Genomic DNA, 16,856 nt, shown 5'->3' with positions numbered 1-16,856 from the left:
GCAGAGTTGATATCGGTTCCCTCCACTGGGGCAGGCTGCCAGTGCTTTGTTACTCCAGCTCAGAATCTGGGGGTCCTGTTGTTTGTTCCAAGTAGCTGCAATGGTCTGAGGGTCATCCAGTGATGGGGCCAAGAACTTTTCTTGTCATTTACACTTGGCCAGAAGGTTGCAAAATGTTCCTTCTGATGTGAACCTTGGCCATGAAATGAATGGCATTACAGCAGAGATGGAGATAGCCCATGAAGGGCAGCGTTATTCAGCATGTGACCCAGTACTCATTGAAGTCACTTCAGTGGGCACTGGATCAGTCCCTTATAGCACAGGTTTTCAATACTGATGTCTCAAAATATGTACAGCGAAACCTGCCCTGAGATCCGCCTACAACAGCTCACCCCATGTCTCAAGAGACCTCCAGTGTTGCAGCTTGGTTTTGCCTGACCCCGAATTAAACCATATCAATTTTTGCTGATCCCTGGGAAAGTTGCTCAAGACAGACTTCATTCCATTTTGATCCCTAATGTCAGATTCTGCCATCCTTACTCACAGCAAGCAGTACCTTACTCTGCAAGTAGCCCCACTGAAATTAATATGGATAAAATGCTATTCCTGGACTAAGGTGCTACTTAGTGTGAGTAAAGGTGGTATAACCTGGCCCCTAGATAAGAGGTTGTACATCAAGTACAACATATAGATAAACTGCAGCTCCTACAACGCAGGCAGAATAAAAGAAATCACTTGGAGCTGGCTCTTTTCCAGGGCTAGGCCAATAAAGTCTTTATCTTCCTGAATCAAGCACATCACTTGTAACTAAATACTTTGCGTATATTTTTAATCTGTCCATAGACTGACACCCCTTCCCTGCTTAACTAAGATACCAGTTTGATTGATTGGGTTTATATAAACTATTATGCATTACATTGGTGTATTTGGGCCACTGGAATTAAGGCTGTCAGCACCTACATTATAAAACCCTATTTCAAAGGTTTATAACTCTACTGCAACAGAGACAGTCAAGCTTCTGTCTTTAAAGCTCCATTATTCTTCACTGTTATATTCCCTTAAAAACTTGAAAATAAAATTTTGTTTCCTATTGACTTTGTCCTTCTCTACATGGCAAACATAGTATTTTACTCAAGTTTAGTGCTCTTCCAGCCAAAATGCGGCTCCTTCCTGTTTATTTCCCTCTCTGTGCACCTGCAGTATCATTGGTTAGGACACAAATATGTACACCGCTCTGGCTATAAGAGGCCATATCCTCAGCTTGAGTAAATGGGCGCTGCTCCATGAAGGCCAATTCAGTGCTGTACTCTCAAAATGGTTCTCATAACTTATGTCGCTCCCCCCACCCGCCCAAGCGACATAAGTTACGACAACCATTTTGAGAGTGGAGTTGTGGCCTGGCTCATGGGGTTGCAGTGTCACTCGCTCAAATTTGGCCTACCCGGACTCCCATCATCACGACGGCTGGGCCAAACCTGAGTGGGGCTGGGACCCCAGAGGTTGCAATGCCTGGAGCAGGGAGGTGAGCCCAGCCAGCCCCAGCCACAGGAGCTGCCACAAGACCGTTTGAAACATTCTGGTGACCCAATTTTGGGTCCCAACCCACGGGCTGAGAAACCTCTCTCACATTCATCCCCCTACACTGAGACAGGACCAAGTATACCTAGGCTATCCCTGACAAGTGTTTGTCCAACCTGTTCTCAAAAATCACCAATGATGGGGATTCCACAGACTCCTCAGGTAACTTGTTCCAGTACTTAACTTTCCTTAGAATTAGAAAGCTTTTCCTAATATCTCACCTAAATCTCCTTTGCTGGAAACTAAGCTCACTAGTTCTTGTCCAACTCTTGGTGAACATGGAGAACAACCCCTGTAGCTCTCCACAGCAAGCGGTCACCTCCACCTGCTTGGCCCATTCAGTGAAGCCACTGGCCAGTTTCTATTCTGCCAAAATACCATACCATGAAAATGACACTGAAGTCACACAGACTGAATCATTCCACCAGTAAATGAAATTGATTGGAGACTGATTACATGGGACAAACCATGGTAATTAGAAATGATGGAAAATAAAAACACAGAACACACACATTTGTACATGACAAAATGCGGTTTTGGTTTACAATCACTAATTTGCTGAGTAGAGACAGTAGATTTTTTTACCTCCTAAACTATGAGTTAAGAGCTGTGTTCACTTTAACGGTCTAATCTCGCTCCCTTATCCCAGGTACTAATAACTAATTTTTTACATTTCATTTTACAGATGTGAGGAGGCGGCAGACCTCAATAACCGTTTCTGCATCACTATTAATAAAATTATTACAGATTATTTTTATAAAGTTAGGTTATTACAAATTTACCCTTACCGTCACTGAATTTTAAGAGATACTTACACTTGTTGTCATAAACACAATGCTTGGAGAATTCATTAAGCAACCAAAAAATAAGCTTGTGAGCTATTGTAATGAAATGTTCAAGCTATTTAAGAAAATTCCGAGAAAATCTCTGCTTTCTGTCAACTAGTGACAGGGAGCAAGTATCGAACAGGATGACATCTCCTTAGTCTTAAATCCATATTTATTACCTCTAAGTGTGTTTACAAAGATTCTGGGATGCAGCTTTATAACTTCTACTTTGTTTTAACATTCTATACTATTTTCTTTTATACTATGTTTTGAAAGCTGTAGATAAGTGTTAGTTATTGTGATTTGTGCTTTACATAGAATATCTAGTAGGCATCTTTAATTGCAAACTGTAAATGTACTACTAATGGTAGGTCATAAAGCTTGACCAAATGGTTCCTAAAGGCAATTAACCAATACCTGTGTCTTCACAAAGAACAGGACCCTGCCCGCATCTCCAACTTATCCAAAACATCAGTGTGGAATAGACATGATCTTTATCTCAAAAAAATAAAAAATTCTTGACGTTTATGTTTTAGAAAGTGATCTGGTTGTGTAAAAGAACGTAAGTCTATTCCTTATTCAGAATATTCCAAAGAGGAGTGATGCTTAGGATATGTTATCAGAGCAATAAACTAATAAACTGGGCCTCTTTACCCCTCCTCTTTGCAAAGAGAAAAGCCTTTGGTTTTTAAACTCACACAAATAGAAATATCCTTGATGAACCTGATTTATTTCTAAAGTCTTCATTCTTTAAACACTGAGACCATTTATGGTTAGGAAATGTTTTACAGATATTTAAAGATGAAAACCTTTGTTGTTCTGCAAATACTTAAGATATAGTCTTTTGAGATGCATATTTGCAAATACTTTTATCTAAATGCAAGCCTTCATATAGTAACTGTCTGATACCATTGTTAAGTAAATAGTAAGATATTTTTGGCGCAAATCTAGCAAGGTCATTTGATGCTATAACTGGTTACTAATGTAAACAGCCATTTGAGTATAGAAATATTTATATTAATTGTGGAATTAGTTATATGGCAATGCTTAAGCCACCCCTCACCAAACTCAGAAAGACAAGAGTCACCTCTCCAAGGATTCGTAAGATGAAAGAAAATACCTTCTTTCTTCACCATTTAATATTAAAGACTCCCTTTAAAATCATTTAATTTAAAAAGACTATTTCAAGAGCAGAAAGACTTTGATATAGAAAATAGGAGTGTTTTGACTTATTTGAAACAGAATTTTAACTACTACTATACCCTGAATCAACTAAAGGGATAGCTCAAAAAATGAACTTTAAACTTTTTTTTTTTTTAAACTACAGCAGAACCCCATTTATCGGAGCCTCCATTATCCAGCTCTCCATATTAACTGAACGGGGGCTGACAGCCGTGCAGCCAGGGGCTGAAGCTCTTTGCCCATTCTCCAGATTATCCAAATTTTTGATTATCCGATCCGGCCCAATTAGATCAGATAAACGGGGTTCCACTGTATCTTTAAAATGTTCTGAGAATTCCCTGCCACAAAGACAGGAGCAGTATAACCCCACAACTGAAGAATTACAACCCTGCTGCATACGCATTAGCAGGCTGCATATTCATGAGCTGAAGATGCTAGCAAAACCACCCCATGAAGGTGTTGAGCCAATGAAAGGTGAGAGCGACTGATATCTGAATCCAGACAAGCCCCTGAAAAGGTATCTTCCATCTTCAGTGAGACTGTGGAAAGAGAACAGTATAAATTCCTCTGACTTAAGAGACTCCAAAACACTTATACTTTCCCACACTTACTCTTATTACACTCTTCCAGATATGCTTTCTTACGGTTTCAGTGCTCATCTCTAACGAAAACATCAGCAGCGACAAGACAACTATCAAGAAGGAACGACCTTCCAGCCCAGCACCGCTTCTGTAACATGATGACATCACCCAGACTACAGGATGATTGGTAAAACGGAGCATACAAAAGCCCTCCCAAGGGACTAGATTTAACTTGTTCTCGTTATAATGTTAATGGGACATTGGAATGCTCTAGTAATTTCAGGTACTAACAGTTTAGTCTGATTAAACATCAGATTGTTTAAACTCTATATTCCTGGAGAGGAGACATTGTTAACTTTAGTAAACAAAGCAAAATGTGGGATTTAATCTGATTTTAAGATTCTTCATATTAATTACTATGCCTGCCTTGAATGGCTTCTTTTAAACGAGTTAAAAAACTCATTTCATGGGACTTCATTATAATCATTTACTTCTGCCCATTTATAAACTAAGTGTTCCATGATAAACTAAACCTCATTGACCAACCCTTAAATGAAATTCCTTTGCCCATCTACATGCTGCTTTGGTTCTCTCTGATATACTAAAATAGGACTCATTACTGATTTGGGGAATAATGAACTTTGGTTTACATTTACCAAAGGAAGAGTGTCACTACCAGAGAGGACCCCCTCAAAGTATTATCTCTGTTGAAAGCTCTCCACAGAGAAACAGAGGAGATGGTCACTGAAGTAACCCAGTGGTGGCTGGTGAACCTTGGGGTAAGTGGGACATATCAGGAAAATAAAAAAAAAAAAAAAGCCTTGTCCCCTGGGTAATATATCTTGGCCCTGGAGTCACTCAGTTGCACTGGGGCATGTGAAAGCTGGTCCCTGCAGTCTGGGTGTGCACTGGAGGGGTGTAAATTGTAGATTGCGCTAAAGTATTGCGCTCTACCTGCCCCATGTAGACCCAGCTGATGTGCTCTAAAAGGTATCTAGAACATGTGAAAGTAGTCCTGTTTGAAACGGAACTATGTCAACGAAAAGTATGTATCTTTTAGAGCCCGTCAGCAGGATCTATATGGGGTAGTCAGAGCGCAAGACTTTAGAGTGCTCGACAGTCACTGCAGTCTGTGGCTTGGGCAGAGAACCCAGCACCCCAAACCCCACTGAAAAATGGCAGCAGCTCTGCCCTTGATTGACCTTGACTGCAGTCTGTGCATATGCCACAGGCGCAATGGAGAAGAACACCCGGCTACTAGATATATACAGCGAACACAGAAAATCTATAGCAGGCTGCTACAGATTTGCTGTATTCAAAATCGATATGTAGTCTCTCTCATAGACTCTTTCCCTCCCACACAAGTGTTGGGTTTGTGTGCTTTGGTGAGCCCCAACACCGTCCATACATGACCTGCCACTGAAGTAACCACTGTTTATTGTCTGTGTTCTATTTAGCTTTATTTTAAATAATTTTAGTTTTAATAAAATAGCCATAGTTAATAATTGTGATTGTTTTGCTTGTCTTTAATCCTGGTGTCCCTTAAGGCCAGGCAAAGAACCTCATGTGACTAAAACAGTAGGAGTCACATCCCTGAATTGGCATTAAGCGACGAAGACTTGGTTCCTACCATTTCTTGTTTCTCTAGAGTATATATTTTTAGTGTTTTGGGGCATAAAATTACGTGGCACTCGATACCTTAGAACACCTTTTCTACCCCACGGGGCAGGCCGACGGAAAGAGGAGAGTATTATAATTTTTTCCCTAGCAGTATTTTCCATTCTTTGGCAAACATTATCTTTTTCCTCTTCTTCTGAATAAAGTTAAAATTAACATTGGTTCTTTTGTATAACTACGATATCATCTTATGTGATAATTACATCTTAGCTTCCATAGACGCTGATCTCAACGCCTATTACATCCATGGAAAGGCTCCAACTGGCATTGGCTCAGAGATCTGAAAGTACTTTTCAAAGGGAGGAAGTATCATTAGCCTCATTTTACATGGGGAAACTGAAGCACAGAGAAGAGAAGTGTTAAGGTCAATGTCACAGTGGGAATAGAACCCAGGCCTCCCTAGTCCATTGTCTTACCCCTTGGACCACGCTGCTTGCTAACATTAAACCCAATGATGCAATAAAATGTCTTTGCACACCAACATAACAAGCAATGTCAGTGCAGTTTCAGTTGTGGAACAGTATTTTGCTTGTGCAAAACCAGCTGAATGGCAAAATATTTTCCAGATCCTACAAAATGTTATTTTTAAAATGAAAAATACATATTTAAAGTCCAGACTATTTTCTTCCTACTCTAATCAAATTATAACCATTTTAAGGTATTTTAGATAAAATTTTGGTCCCAAAAACATTTTTACCATGAAATGTTTGCCTTTCCAAGTTTTGACACAACCTTACTATTCTGCAATTTCCTGCTATTGCTTTACAACGCACAAAGAGATGCACATTTAAACATACACATCAACTGAATGTTTAAAGTATTCACAAATCAGTGCATGCCTAACTATCTATTCTCATTTTAACAATGTAAATATCGTTAAACAGCAAAAGCTTTCAAAACTGTTGCTAAAAAAAGAGCAAGAGAGAGAGAGACAGACAATTAGGCTAGATGTTAGGAGATGAAGAGAAATCTTTATATTTACTGATTATTTTCCAGCTTTTGAGGGCATGGTTTGTTCTCTGTAAACGGACAATAGCAAAAATGTCAGTCAAAGAAAAACAACAACAATGGATACTTGACCCTCAACCTCAGTCAACAGGTCTGCTCTTACCAACCCAAACAAGAATAACCGCAAGCCCTTAAACACCAAACCAAAAGTCTGCACAACAAGATCCAGAGAAAGAGAAAGTCCCTGTGTTACCCAGACAATAACCAGAATTAACCCAAGACTTCTACCTAACATTCCAAACACACCCAGGTAAAACCACACCTGACATGCTAATGAATGTGTCAGCCAGGTCCCTAACTTGCCTTTTAATTCAGTGTAAAACAGCACAAATGATGAGTGCATTAAAGGCTCAGCAGTGAAAGAGTTAACAAGCATCACAGCATAATGAGTTGCTGAAAAGAAAAAGCAAACATTTAATGATGGGAAAGAAAGTGGTCACAAACAGATGAGAGTAGTCCAGACTAAACTGTTGAATTTAGCAGAAAAACAAGGCAAAGGCCTTCAGTTCTCATTGGGCCCAATCCTGCAAACTCCTCCTGAGCAAATTTCTTCAGAGGGGCTGAACACCACGAAATCAATGGGAGTTGAGGGAGGCATTCAACATCTTGCAGGATTGGTTCCCAACAAAACTCCCTCAGTAAAATGGTTGGAAGAGACAACAATCCACTTACCTGTGCAAAGGGCTGCTAATTCACCTCCTAATGATAGGGTCCAAATGCACCCAGAAGTCTGTTGGGCATTACTAATATTACACAAACTCCATCATGATGGAGGGGCTCCTGGGCCAAATTTCACTGAGTGACATTGCATACAGGGTCACAACACCACCCAGGCCTGGTCTGGCCAACCCTCGGGCCGCTGGTCCTAACCTGAGTGGCACTGCGACACCATGTGCTAGGTTGCAATGCAACTCGTTTGGGGGCTCTTTCAAACAGGAGGCCCAGAGCAAATTCCTCCTCTTGCCCCCCGCCATCCTAGGCAGCCCCGAATCAAACACTCTGAGACCTTAACTTTTATTTCTTACAGATAAATTGATAGTTGGGGTGTGTAACTGGGTTTTCAAATCTAAGGCCCTGAGCTTGCAAAGACTTATTGCTGTGACTAGTCCCATTGCAGCCAATAACAATATTCAGTGGGTAAAGTTAAGCATATGTGGAAGTGTCTGCATGACTGGGACCTAAATTTGTGAATTCCCCAAAGCACAACTAGAAAGAGCTGCATTTAAACTGGGAAGGGAGGAAGGCAGTAACTCATAGGCTCCTGTATTGTCACCTTAATATAGTTAGTGTACTTCTCCCTCGCTTCTACAAGTAGCAAAGATAGAAACAATCATGGCAATTATTTTTCCTGTTGCTCATGCAGCATGAGGATCTCGCCAAACTACAGGGAAGAGACTAGTTACATTTCAGCTGACCGTTCACTGCACTGCATCCCATACTCAACCGCCATCTAAGAGAATGCAAATGTGATTCAGTCAATGAGAAACTAAGGGAGAGACCTTGCAAGGTGCCAAGTGACTTCCATGTTACCAGGTTTCAGAGTAGCAGCCATGTTAGTCTGTATTCGCAAAAAGAAAAGGAGTACTTGTGGCACCTTAGAGACTAACCAATTTATTTGAGAATAAGCTTTCGTGAGCTACAGCATCCGATGAAGTGAGCTGTATCTCACGAAAGCTTATGCTCAAATAAATTGGTTAGTCTCTAAGGTGCCACAAGTACTCCTTTTCTTTTTTCCATGTTACCAACTCCTTCACAAAGGCATATTGTTTTATAGAAAATGCCTACACGTGTCATAAGACTATCAGGATAATTACCCGCAGCCATTGCTAATGAGGAAATTGCCAAGACCGGTCAGTGGCGTGACCTCATTCGGATCGTAGCCATCTACAAATACAACTGAGCAGGATGTCTTTAATATTACAGGCTGTGTCTATGCTAGCATTAAAAACTCCTGCAGACTCAACAGTGGGAACACTAGTGTAGACCTGCTGCCAATGTTTGAGTCTCCACGTTGAGGCAGCATTGTCTACTGGACAGGAAACGGGGCTCAGAGTCTAGAGACCTGGGGTGTATTCCTGGTACAGACAGTGAGCTGTATGACCTCTGTTTCCCCTCCCACCTTTTATCTCTTTCAAATGTAAGCTCTTTGGGGCAGGGATGATCTCTCACTAGGATTTGTGCAGCACCTGGCACAATGGGGTCCCAATCTCAGTTGGGGTCTCTAGGCACTAACTCTAATATTATAAGTGATTAATATGTGGTGGTTGGACATGCCTTGTCTATACTAGAGCTACCATTGGAGACATGCATCAGAGGGAAATATTAAGGAAAAAAAAATAGGGTAGATAAAGCCAGTGGGGGCCTTCACCAGTCCTCTTCATTAATCCTGCTGTACACCAAAGTGGGCTACAGCAAATGTTTAAAGACACTTCTCCAATATGAAAAAGTAGAAGAATTCATTAACCTTTTCATACCTAGATGAAACAAGATTCAATAAATGAACTCATGCTTATTTAATTTTCCACCAGACTTTTTCACAACCTCTCTGGTGATTGGGCAACAATATATTAAACAATAAGTCAGATAATTCACTCAAGCAATTACACTATCAAATGTATCCAAAACAGCAACTTAGGCCCTTGTCTTGCAAGCTCGTGTGTGTGTGAGTGTGAGTGAGAGTGAGAGTGTGAGTGAGAGAGAGAGAGACTGGCTATGCAGGATCAGGGCCTTATAGTTTATTCTCCAGAACACACAAACCTTTCCCAGAACAAAGACTATTTCTGCATAACAAAGACAACGTCTAAGGGTGTGGTTATCATAAAGCACTCCCTCTAAGGGAATTTAATGCCCAAGGCCATGCCCAGCTCTTTCTAGCATCCCAGAGGTATAACACTCAGCTGAATTCTGCCCCGGACTCATGCATGACTCCCACTGACTTCAATGAGAGCCTGTCATGCATGCCCAAAGAGCAGAATTTGGCCCTAAATTCTTTACAACCAAGTCCCTGTCGTATTATCTACACATTCAAAAAGAAAGATTCTTTACTTGCCCAGCCACGTCCTGTCACCATGCCCACTATCACTTTGAGATAATCTTACTTCTGAGTAGCATCTAGGCTCAGTGTAGAATTTAACATGACAAGCACATCAACCATTGTGAAGTGAAGTCTGATATGAAATGCTGAGCTTTCAAGCAGTGTGCCATTTTCTGAGATTCTTGAGATCCTGTTTTACATTTCCACTGACTCCCCATATACACACACAGACACAGGATGCCACAGAAGTACAAGTACAAAATAATTCACTAGGATTGATAGGAGGGAGCAGCGGGGGATGACTTACAGCAACACACTAGTAAGGCAACATACCCTAAGGACCTGATCCTGCTCTGAAAACAGCATAGGTAGATCCCTGTACTAGCAGAGTCCCCACAGTGTCCGCTCATACATTTCTCAGCATAGCACTGGAACACTGAATGTTTGTTTTGATGCCTGCATGATGGAAAAATCTTACAGAAGAAAGAAAATCAGAGGATACAATGCAGCTAGAAGAAAGATGACAGAGAAGAAGAAATGATACCCAGATTTACCAAGGTATGGTCAGCTGAGCAGCATCTGGGATAGGTGCAGGAAGAGATCTTACTTATATACCTACTTCTGGATTACAAGATAGATCCTATGGGACTGGCTGGGTCATGACTGCTCTAACCTGCTCCATCTGCTGCCATAGCCCCCATGCGGCTTGCAGCAGTCCAGGACTGCCCCAGCTAAGGGACTCCTGCCATCAACCCTCTCCTTCTTTCTGCCTCCAGCCTGGAACACCTCCAGGGCTTCTGTGGCACTAGCACAGAGCTAGCCCTATAGTCCCTTTGTGCCTGCATAACCAACATCACTGACAAAAAGGGCCCGTAAGGCAACTATGGATGTAGCCCTCGACATTTGTCGGTGATCGTGGTGCTGCAGCGGCTCCACGTGAAGCAGAGGAAGATATCACAATTACTGCAGGTACCAGGAATGATAAATGTGGTGCTTTGAATAAAACTTCAAAAGTATTCCCAGCATGAAGCTAACTCACTTCTTTAAGCTGGAGGTTATCCCTGCCTTCTGCGATGCAAGCATGGCCTTTTAATGTTAGGTTGACTCTAAGGAAGTATGTGTGCTCTGGATGAGAAAGCTGGAAAGGTTTTAAATGCATCACAGGGGATGCAGACTAAAGTAGGAGGTGCTATATCAGAAGCTGATCCTCAGTAGGCCCTTACTGCAAAATAGGATGGCCACATCGTATCCCAAAAGCATGTGTGCCAGGGTTCCATGCTCCAGGGAGGATTTCCAGCAACTGATATTACACAGAAGAGAACACTTCACTGCACAGCTGGTATGAAAGATGAAAGGTTACAGGTATCTAGAACTTGGAATGCAACAGTTAAGCAGACCCATTTTATGAGGACAGGGTGATGCAATGAATTACTTTTAACATAGATTGGTCTAACACAGAGCAATGATGTAGGCATCATGAATGTTTCCCAGAATGCAGTTCCACCTTGAGCAAGTACATGGGAATTTTTACCCCCTCTGTATCTGATGACTTGGATTTATGTCCAAAGAGCTGGTTCAATTCTGAAATCTGAGCAGAAGATGGTGAGTATAATTTGCCTCAATGTGGGCAATGCTGACAATTTTGTTTCCAACATTCAACTGCTCTTAAAAAAAAAACCAACCTCAGCTCATCTGAATAATTTCACACATTTAAATAAATGCACACTCCTAAGTGATAACCATCTCCAAACTCTCACCTTCCCTTCTAAAGCATTTTATCAGGGAAACTTATTCCATTTGCTGCCATTCCATCCCCAAAGACCAAGACAAGACTCCAACTTTCTAAGGCCATGTGTACACTACCCACCGGATCGGCGGGTAGTGATCGATCTATTGGGGATCGATTTATCGCATCTGGTGTAGACACGATAAATGGATCCCTGATCGCTCTGCCGTCGACTCCGGAACTCCACCACGGCGAGAGGCGGAAGCGGAGTCGACGGGGGAGCGGCAGCGGTCGCTCCCGCGCCGTGAGAACGCGAAGTAAGTGATTCTAAGTCAATCTAAGATACATCGACTTCAGCTACGCTATTCTCGTAGCTGAAGCTGTGTATCTTAGATCGATTCCCCCCCCAGTGAAGACCAGACCTAAGGCCCTGACCCTGCATTAAGCTGAGTGGACAGAACCCTGCATACATGCAGCGCTGACTGCAGGACTGAGACCTTAAAGGGATAAACAATGGCTACGGTCCTACAAAGGGAGCCACATGAACATGTCTTTGGAGTATCCACCCATGCAGACTGTTTGCAGGATTCAGACCATTGATCTAAAGAAAGGCCAGCCTAATTGCCTCTGCCATCCCCTTCCTCCTCCTATGCACCAGTGGTGGAGTGCAGCTGGCACAGAAGCTGGCTATGCTGCTTTGTGCCTGCTGAGAGCTCCCCTAAAGGAATTCTCAGCTAGCCAGTTAGGATCAGATTCTCTCTTTTGCACTGCCTGAGTTGTGCAAAATGGATGGAATTTGGTAAGAGAATCTGGCCCCATGTCTCAGAAGAAGGCCTCTGGTCTAGATTCACATGGGAAAATTCAGCTGAGTACTGCAGGACCTAATAGGTGGCATTCACAATTCTGAGTGAGGCACCGAGGCTCCCCATGCATTGTATGGGGAGAATTAGGTGCCTAAAAAAGGATTCACAGAAGCCAGCAAGCTGAGGAAGGGCTGCCTAAGCTAGCCAGTAGTAAATTATTTGCCTAAATGTTTTTATTATCAGGTAATTCATTAAATTGTTATCACTTATAGAACAGTGGTTTTTTTTTCCTGACTTGCAATCAAAACAACTTGCATCTTCTTCTTTACTGTGGCACTGTATAAAGGAAGAGCGTTACTTACAGTTGTATGATGGGAGACACTGCCTCCAATACTAAGGTTTTTGAGAAGTTGAGGAGACCCGCCATACTGCCCCGAGATCTGCTTCCTGACTTCTGCTGCCACAGTTCTGAAACAAGAGAGGAACAATTTAACTTTTGTAAACCAGGGCAAAATGTCAGGTAGGTGCTTCTGCTGTAGGAATATTGTTGACCCGTGAGGACGGAATGTGTGTATGAGACTTCCCAGTACTTATAGAATCTACTGCAGGACAAAAAAATTCAGATTCTTAACCCAAATACAAACATTTTCCTCTTGTGTGGTGCATTTCCAAGCCACAACAAAATGAGACGTGGCATCCAACTGGCTGAACCCGTCCCTAGCAAGCTCCTTCCACTTTTCCTGTGCGGAAAGACCTTCTGCAGCACTCTCGGTGCCCCCCAGCAGTTCAGACCTCAGTCACAAACCAGCTCTTGTATGTGCTCGCTCACTCATTCCTGAACCGTGTGTGTGTGCCATGACTTCTCTTTCACCTCAATGATTACAGATTGGCAGAGACTTCTTCGCTGAAGTCCAACCCCCACCGCCCCCGGAATAACTGTGCAGCCTAGAAAGTGGGTTGGGATAGCTGAGGAGGCGACACCTGGAAAATGCACTGACTAAGCCCTGGACGGCATTTAAAGCCATTTCTCCCAAGCTCGTCGAAATCTTAGGGGAGGACAGCAAAAGTGCCGCTGTGATGGCTCTGTAGCTAGAGGCTGAAACAGGCCCACATCTTCTGTGGCTCAGGCACAGAAAAAGACATGTAACGTACACTGACCCGCTGGGCTGTACTGCCGCATGCTCTCTGCTACAGGTGAATCCCACCATTGCTTTCCTCTTGGGCACAGGAGAATGCAAATTATGCCCCTCTGTGCCTGCAGGGTGAATCAAATACAATGTGTCCCCTTTACTTTTTTTATGTTCCTAGACGAGCATCCCCCCCCCCCCCCATCACAGGATAGCATTAAAACATAAGACAGCTTTATTTACAAACAGTAGCAAAGGGACAGAGACAACATATGGAAAAACATGGGTAAAAAAAGGAACATCCCTAAAAACAACACTGGGCCAAATCCTAGGCCTTAGGTTGTCCACAGTGCTTAGCCCTGCAACCCACTGGAAACTTTCCCATAACCTTGGAAGGGGATGGAGATGGAACACTCCCACCAGAAACTGAGCTGGTCAAAGCGTTTCAAATTTTGAAAACTTGACCAAAAAAAAATAAAATAAAAAAATAAAAATTGTTGAAAAATAAAGTTTTGTCAAAAGAATGTCATCCAGCTCTTTGCAATACCCTTTCTCAGGAGCCCACCCCACTAGCCGAAGGCAATGCCCAGCTTGCCCAGCCTCAAGATAACCCCCAAAAATCTTCCAACATTTTTTCAAACACAGCTGGCTCTGTGGTGTAAATCAGCAGAGTCATGGCTAATTGAACGAGCTCTGACTTAACTCTTAGGTAAGCTACCATAGGGTGTAGGTGGAAAGAAGGGTTAAAACCTTTCTGAGCAAGGACTTGACAACAGGGTCTGCTCTCATTGTTGGGATTGCCAAGGAAGTTAGCAATGGCGGAGTGCAATGGGGCTGGCAGCAGGGGGAAGCCATTGATGTCAAGGAGGGAGGAAAAATTTATAAAAAAGGAAGAGGCTAGAACAACCAGGCCTAGTGTGGAGAGCAGATGTTTCCTCGGTCCAGAGAATGGGGGTAAGATTAGCTAAAGGAAGCACTATTTTACCTTAAAAATAACTTGGACTATAGAAAACTGTTTTTATGCACTCTGGCTGCAAGAAGTCATTTGCTTCATGTTTGACTTTACCACAGGAAGCTTTGTTTTCACTTCCAGAAGCTGAAAGTTGAATGTAGACCAGCCAGCTCCTGCTGGGGACTGACAGGCAGCCTATTCTCGTCCATAAGGATCTATCATCCTTGTGTTGGTTTTTCCCCTATCTACTTGGCTGTTAATAGTCATAGAAAAGTTTGGAATGTACTAAAATTAGTCTTAGACCTGGAAAATATTGTGCATCTATAGCTGATGAGAGACTTAAAAGCATGCCTTATGTTGCAGATGATCCTGGCTTTAAACCTGATCCCTTACTTGTTGCATGTTTTGAGTAATTCCTCAGGCAACATAGAACAGAGCTCTTCATTGCATGGCTGGTATGGAGGCTACAGTTATCTAGGACTTGGAATGCAACAGGAGGAGGGGAAAAAATCTGTCCGCAGATTTACAGATCTAAATATTGTTTCTAGATGAAAAGTTTAGCCAGAGGAGCAAATTTATCTTCAACTGTGAAGCCACAGCTGATGTCTAGATATGTTACTAAATGTTGCACCTTTGGCTGTGTGGTGGCTTCTTTAAACTTGACTCCATCATGTAACAAGCAACCCATTCTATTCTGATGTAGTTCTTGGTTCTGTTCTTCTTTGTAGGTTCAGCTCTTGCATAATAATGACCTGGGTGTTTGGGAATTCTTGCAGTGGTAGGAGGGCAAAAATGGAGATTTGTCCCAGTTTCAAGCAAGGGCCAGCTACACTACAATTGCGGTGTTGCCTGGGTACACGAGTTTGCATGGGTGCAGTTATGGCGGTTGAAATAATCAGTACTGACAAGGCCTTAGCTCGGTAAGTCAGTGCAGTACAAGCCTGCATGGAGGGTAGGAGAAGGGACAAAACATCATAAAACAAAAGGGAACATTGCTATAACCATGAGATGGTGCTTCTTTGAAGGATTCTCTACTACTATCATCCTAATCTTCCAACTATTCAAACGAAGACCTAGTTAAGTACTTCTGCCCAAGAAACTAGAATTCTTTTCTCACAACAGAGAATAGTGACAAGACTAATAGAAAAAAACGGAACATAAGTCTAGAAGCCAGAAATCGTGAAGTGTTTGGGATGATTTATAAATTCAATGGAGTCGTGATATCTGAGCCCCCAGCAGGAGTACAAAACAATAAAGGAATGTGCTATATCAGATAGGCTAAAAAGGCTGCAATGCTCCAAAGCTAATCAGAAAAAGCTTTCCTGACACAAGCCTCTGATTCAAAGTCTCTTGTGCTGGTATAAAATGAACAACAATGGTAAAGCTTTTAATTGGAATGACAAATCAAGAATTAGTTCTACCGTAACCATCTGACACTAACATCATACTTAGTTTATCTGGAATTCTTAAACAAATATTCCACAACTTTGTCACAGGACACTGTCACATGACTGACTATGCTTAAAGTATACTTTTTCCTAGTAACACTCTTTCTGATCTTATTCTTCACTGGATAATTACTGTGAATATATGTAATATCACAAAAATACAGAATATGCCAAAGGAGGGGGGCAAATCCCCTAGGAGCCCGTTTTTAAAGAAAAACAAAACTAGTCTTTTTTTGAAAGTACTATCACTAACTAGACAATGAGCTGCAAGCAAAACCAAACTTGATTGCACTTTAGAAACTCATTGTTAACATATGTCCTGGATATCATCATATATAATCATGTGTCTATTTGCTGGTGTTATTCACTTCTAAACTAGAATCAAGTTGCTAAATATTATAAAGCCCATACATCACCCTTCACTTCTCCCTAAAACATGCTCAATTTTTACTCACATTTTAATATGAGATCTTATTTTGTCACGTAGTTTGAGGAAGTATCTTTCCCATAGTTCTCCATATTTTGAACTGTGGAATACAAAAATGTCTGTTTCTCTCTCCCATCAAGATTGTTACTCTTTCTGGCTTTCCAGTTCTTTTGTTGTCTTGTTTATGATCCTTAATCGTGTATTTGGTGATGCTCTGCCTACAGTATTTCACTGTAGAAAGACAGTCTTACAGTAAAGTGTCCTTGCAGATCTATAACAATCAAGCTGCTTCTCTTTCAGCAGTTCAGAGAAATCTGTTCAATGTTTCTGTTTTTAAAAGGATTTTGAGCATTGTTCATTTCTCAGTTGGATTATTTGTAGCATGGCTTTGAACATCAGTGCATAATGTTATTCCACTCCCAGATCTGAAGTGTATTGGTCTTCTAAGCTTTCTCTACACTGGGGATAATTTCTGGAAGATTTTTC

General features: G+C 41.9%; 1 protein-coding gene across 5 annotated transcripts in view; it reads right to left on the bottom strand.

The window, feature by feature from the left end:
• The window catches only part of DOCK7 (dedicator of cytokinesis 7), a 142,458-nt gene that overhangs the window by 121,141 nt on the left and 4,461 nt on the right, over nt 1-16,856 (bottom strand). For all 5 annotated transcript variants that reach the window (XM_074961615.1, XM_074961616.1, XM_074961617.1 and 2 more), the window contains exon 2: nt 12,779-12,884. In XM_074961615.1, coding sequence (XP_074817716.1) covers nt 12,779-12,884 — 106 coding nt within the window. The remainder of the gene's footprint in view (nt 1-12,778; nt 12,885-16,856) is intronic.

Source organism: Natator depressus, chromosome 8 (genome assembly GCF_965152275.1).
Source record: "Natator depressus isolate rNatDep1 chromosome 8, rNatDep2.hap1, whole genome shotgun sequence".
NCBI lineage: Eukaryota > Metazoa > Chordata > Testudines > Cheloniidae > Natator > Natator depressus.
This window is presented reverse-complemented; position numbering and strand designations above follow the sequence as displayed.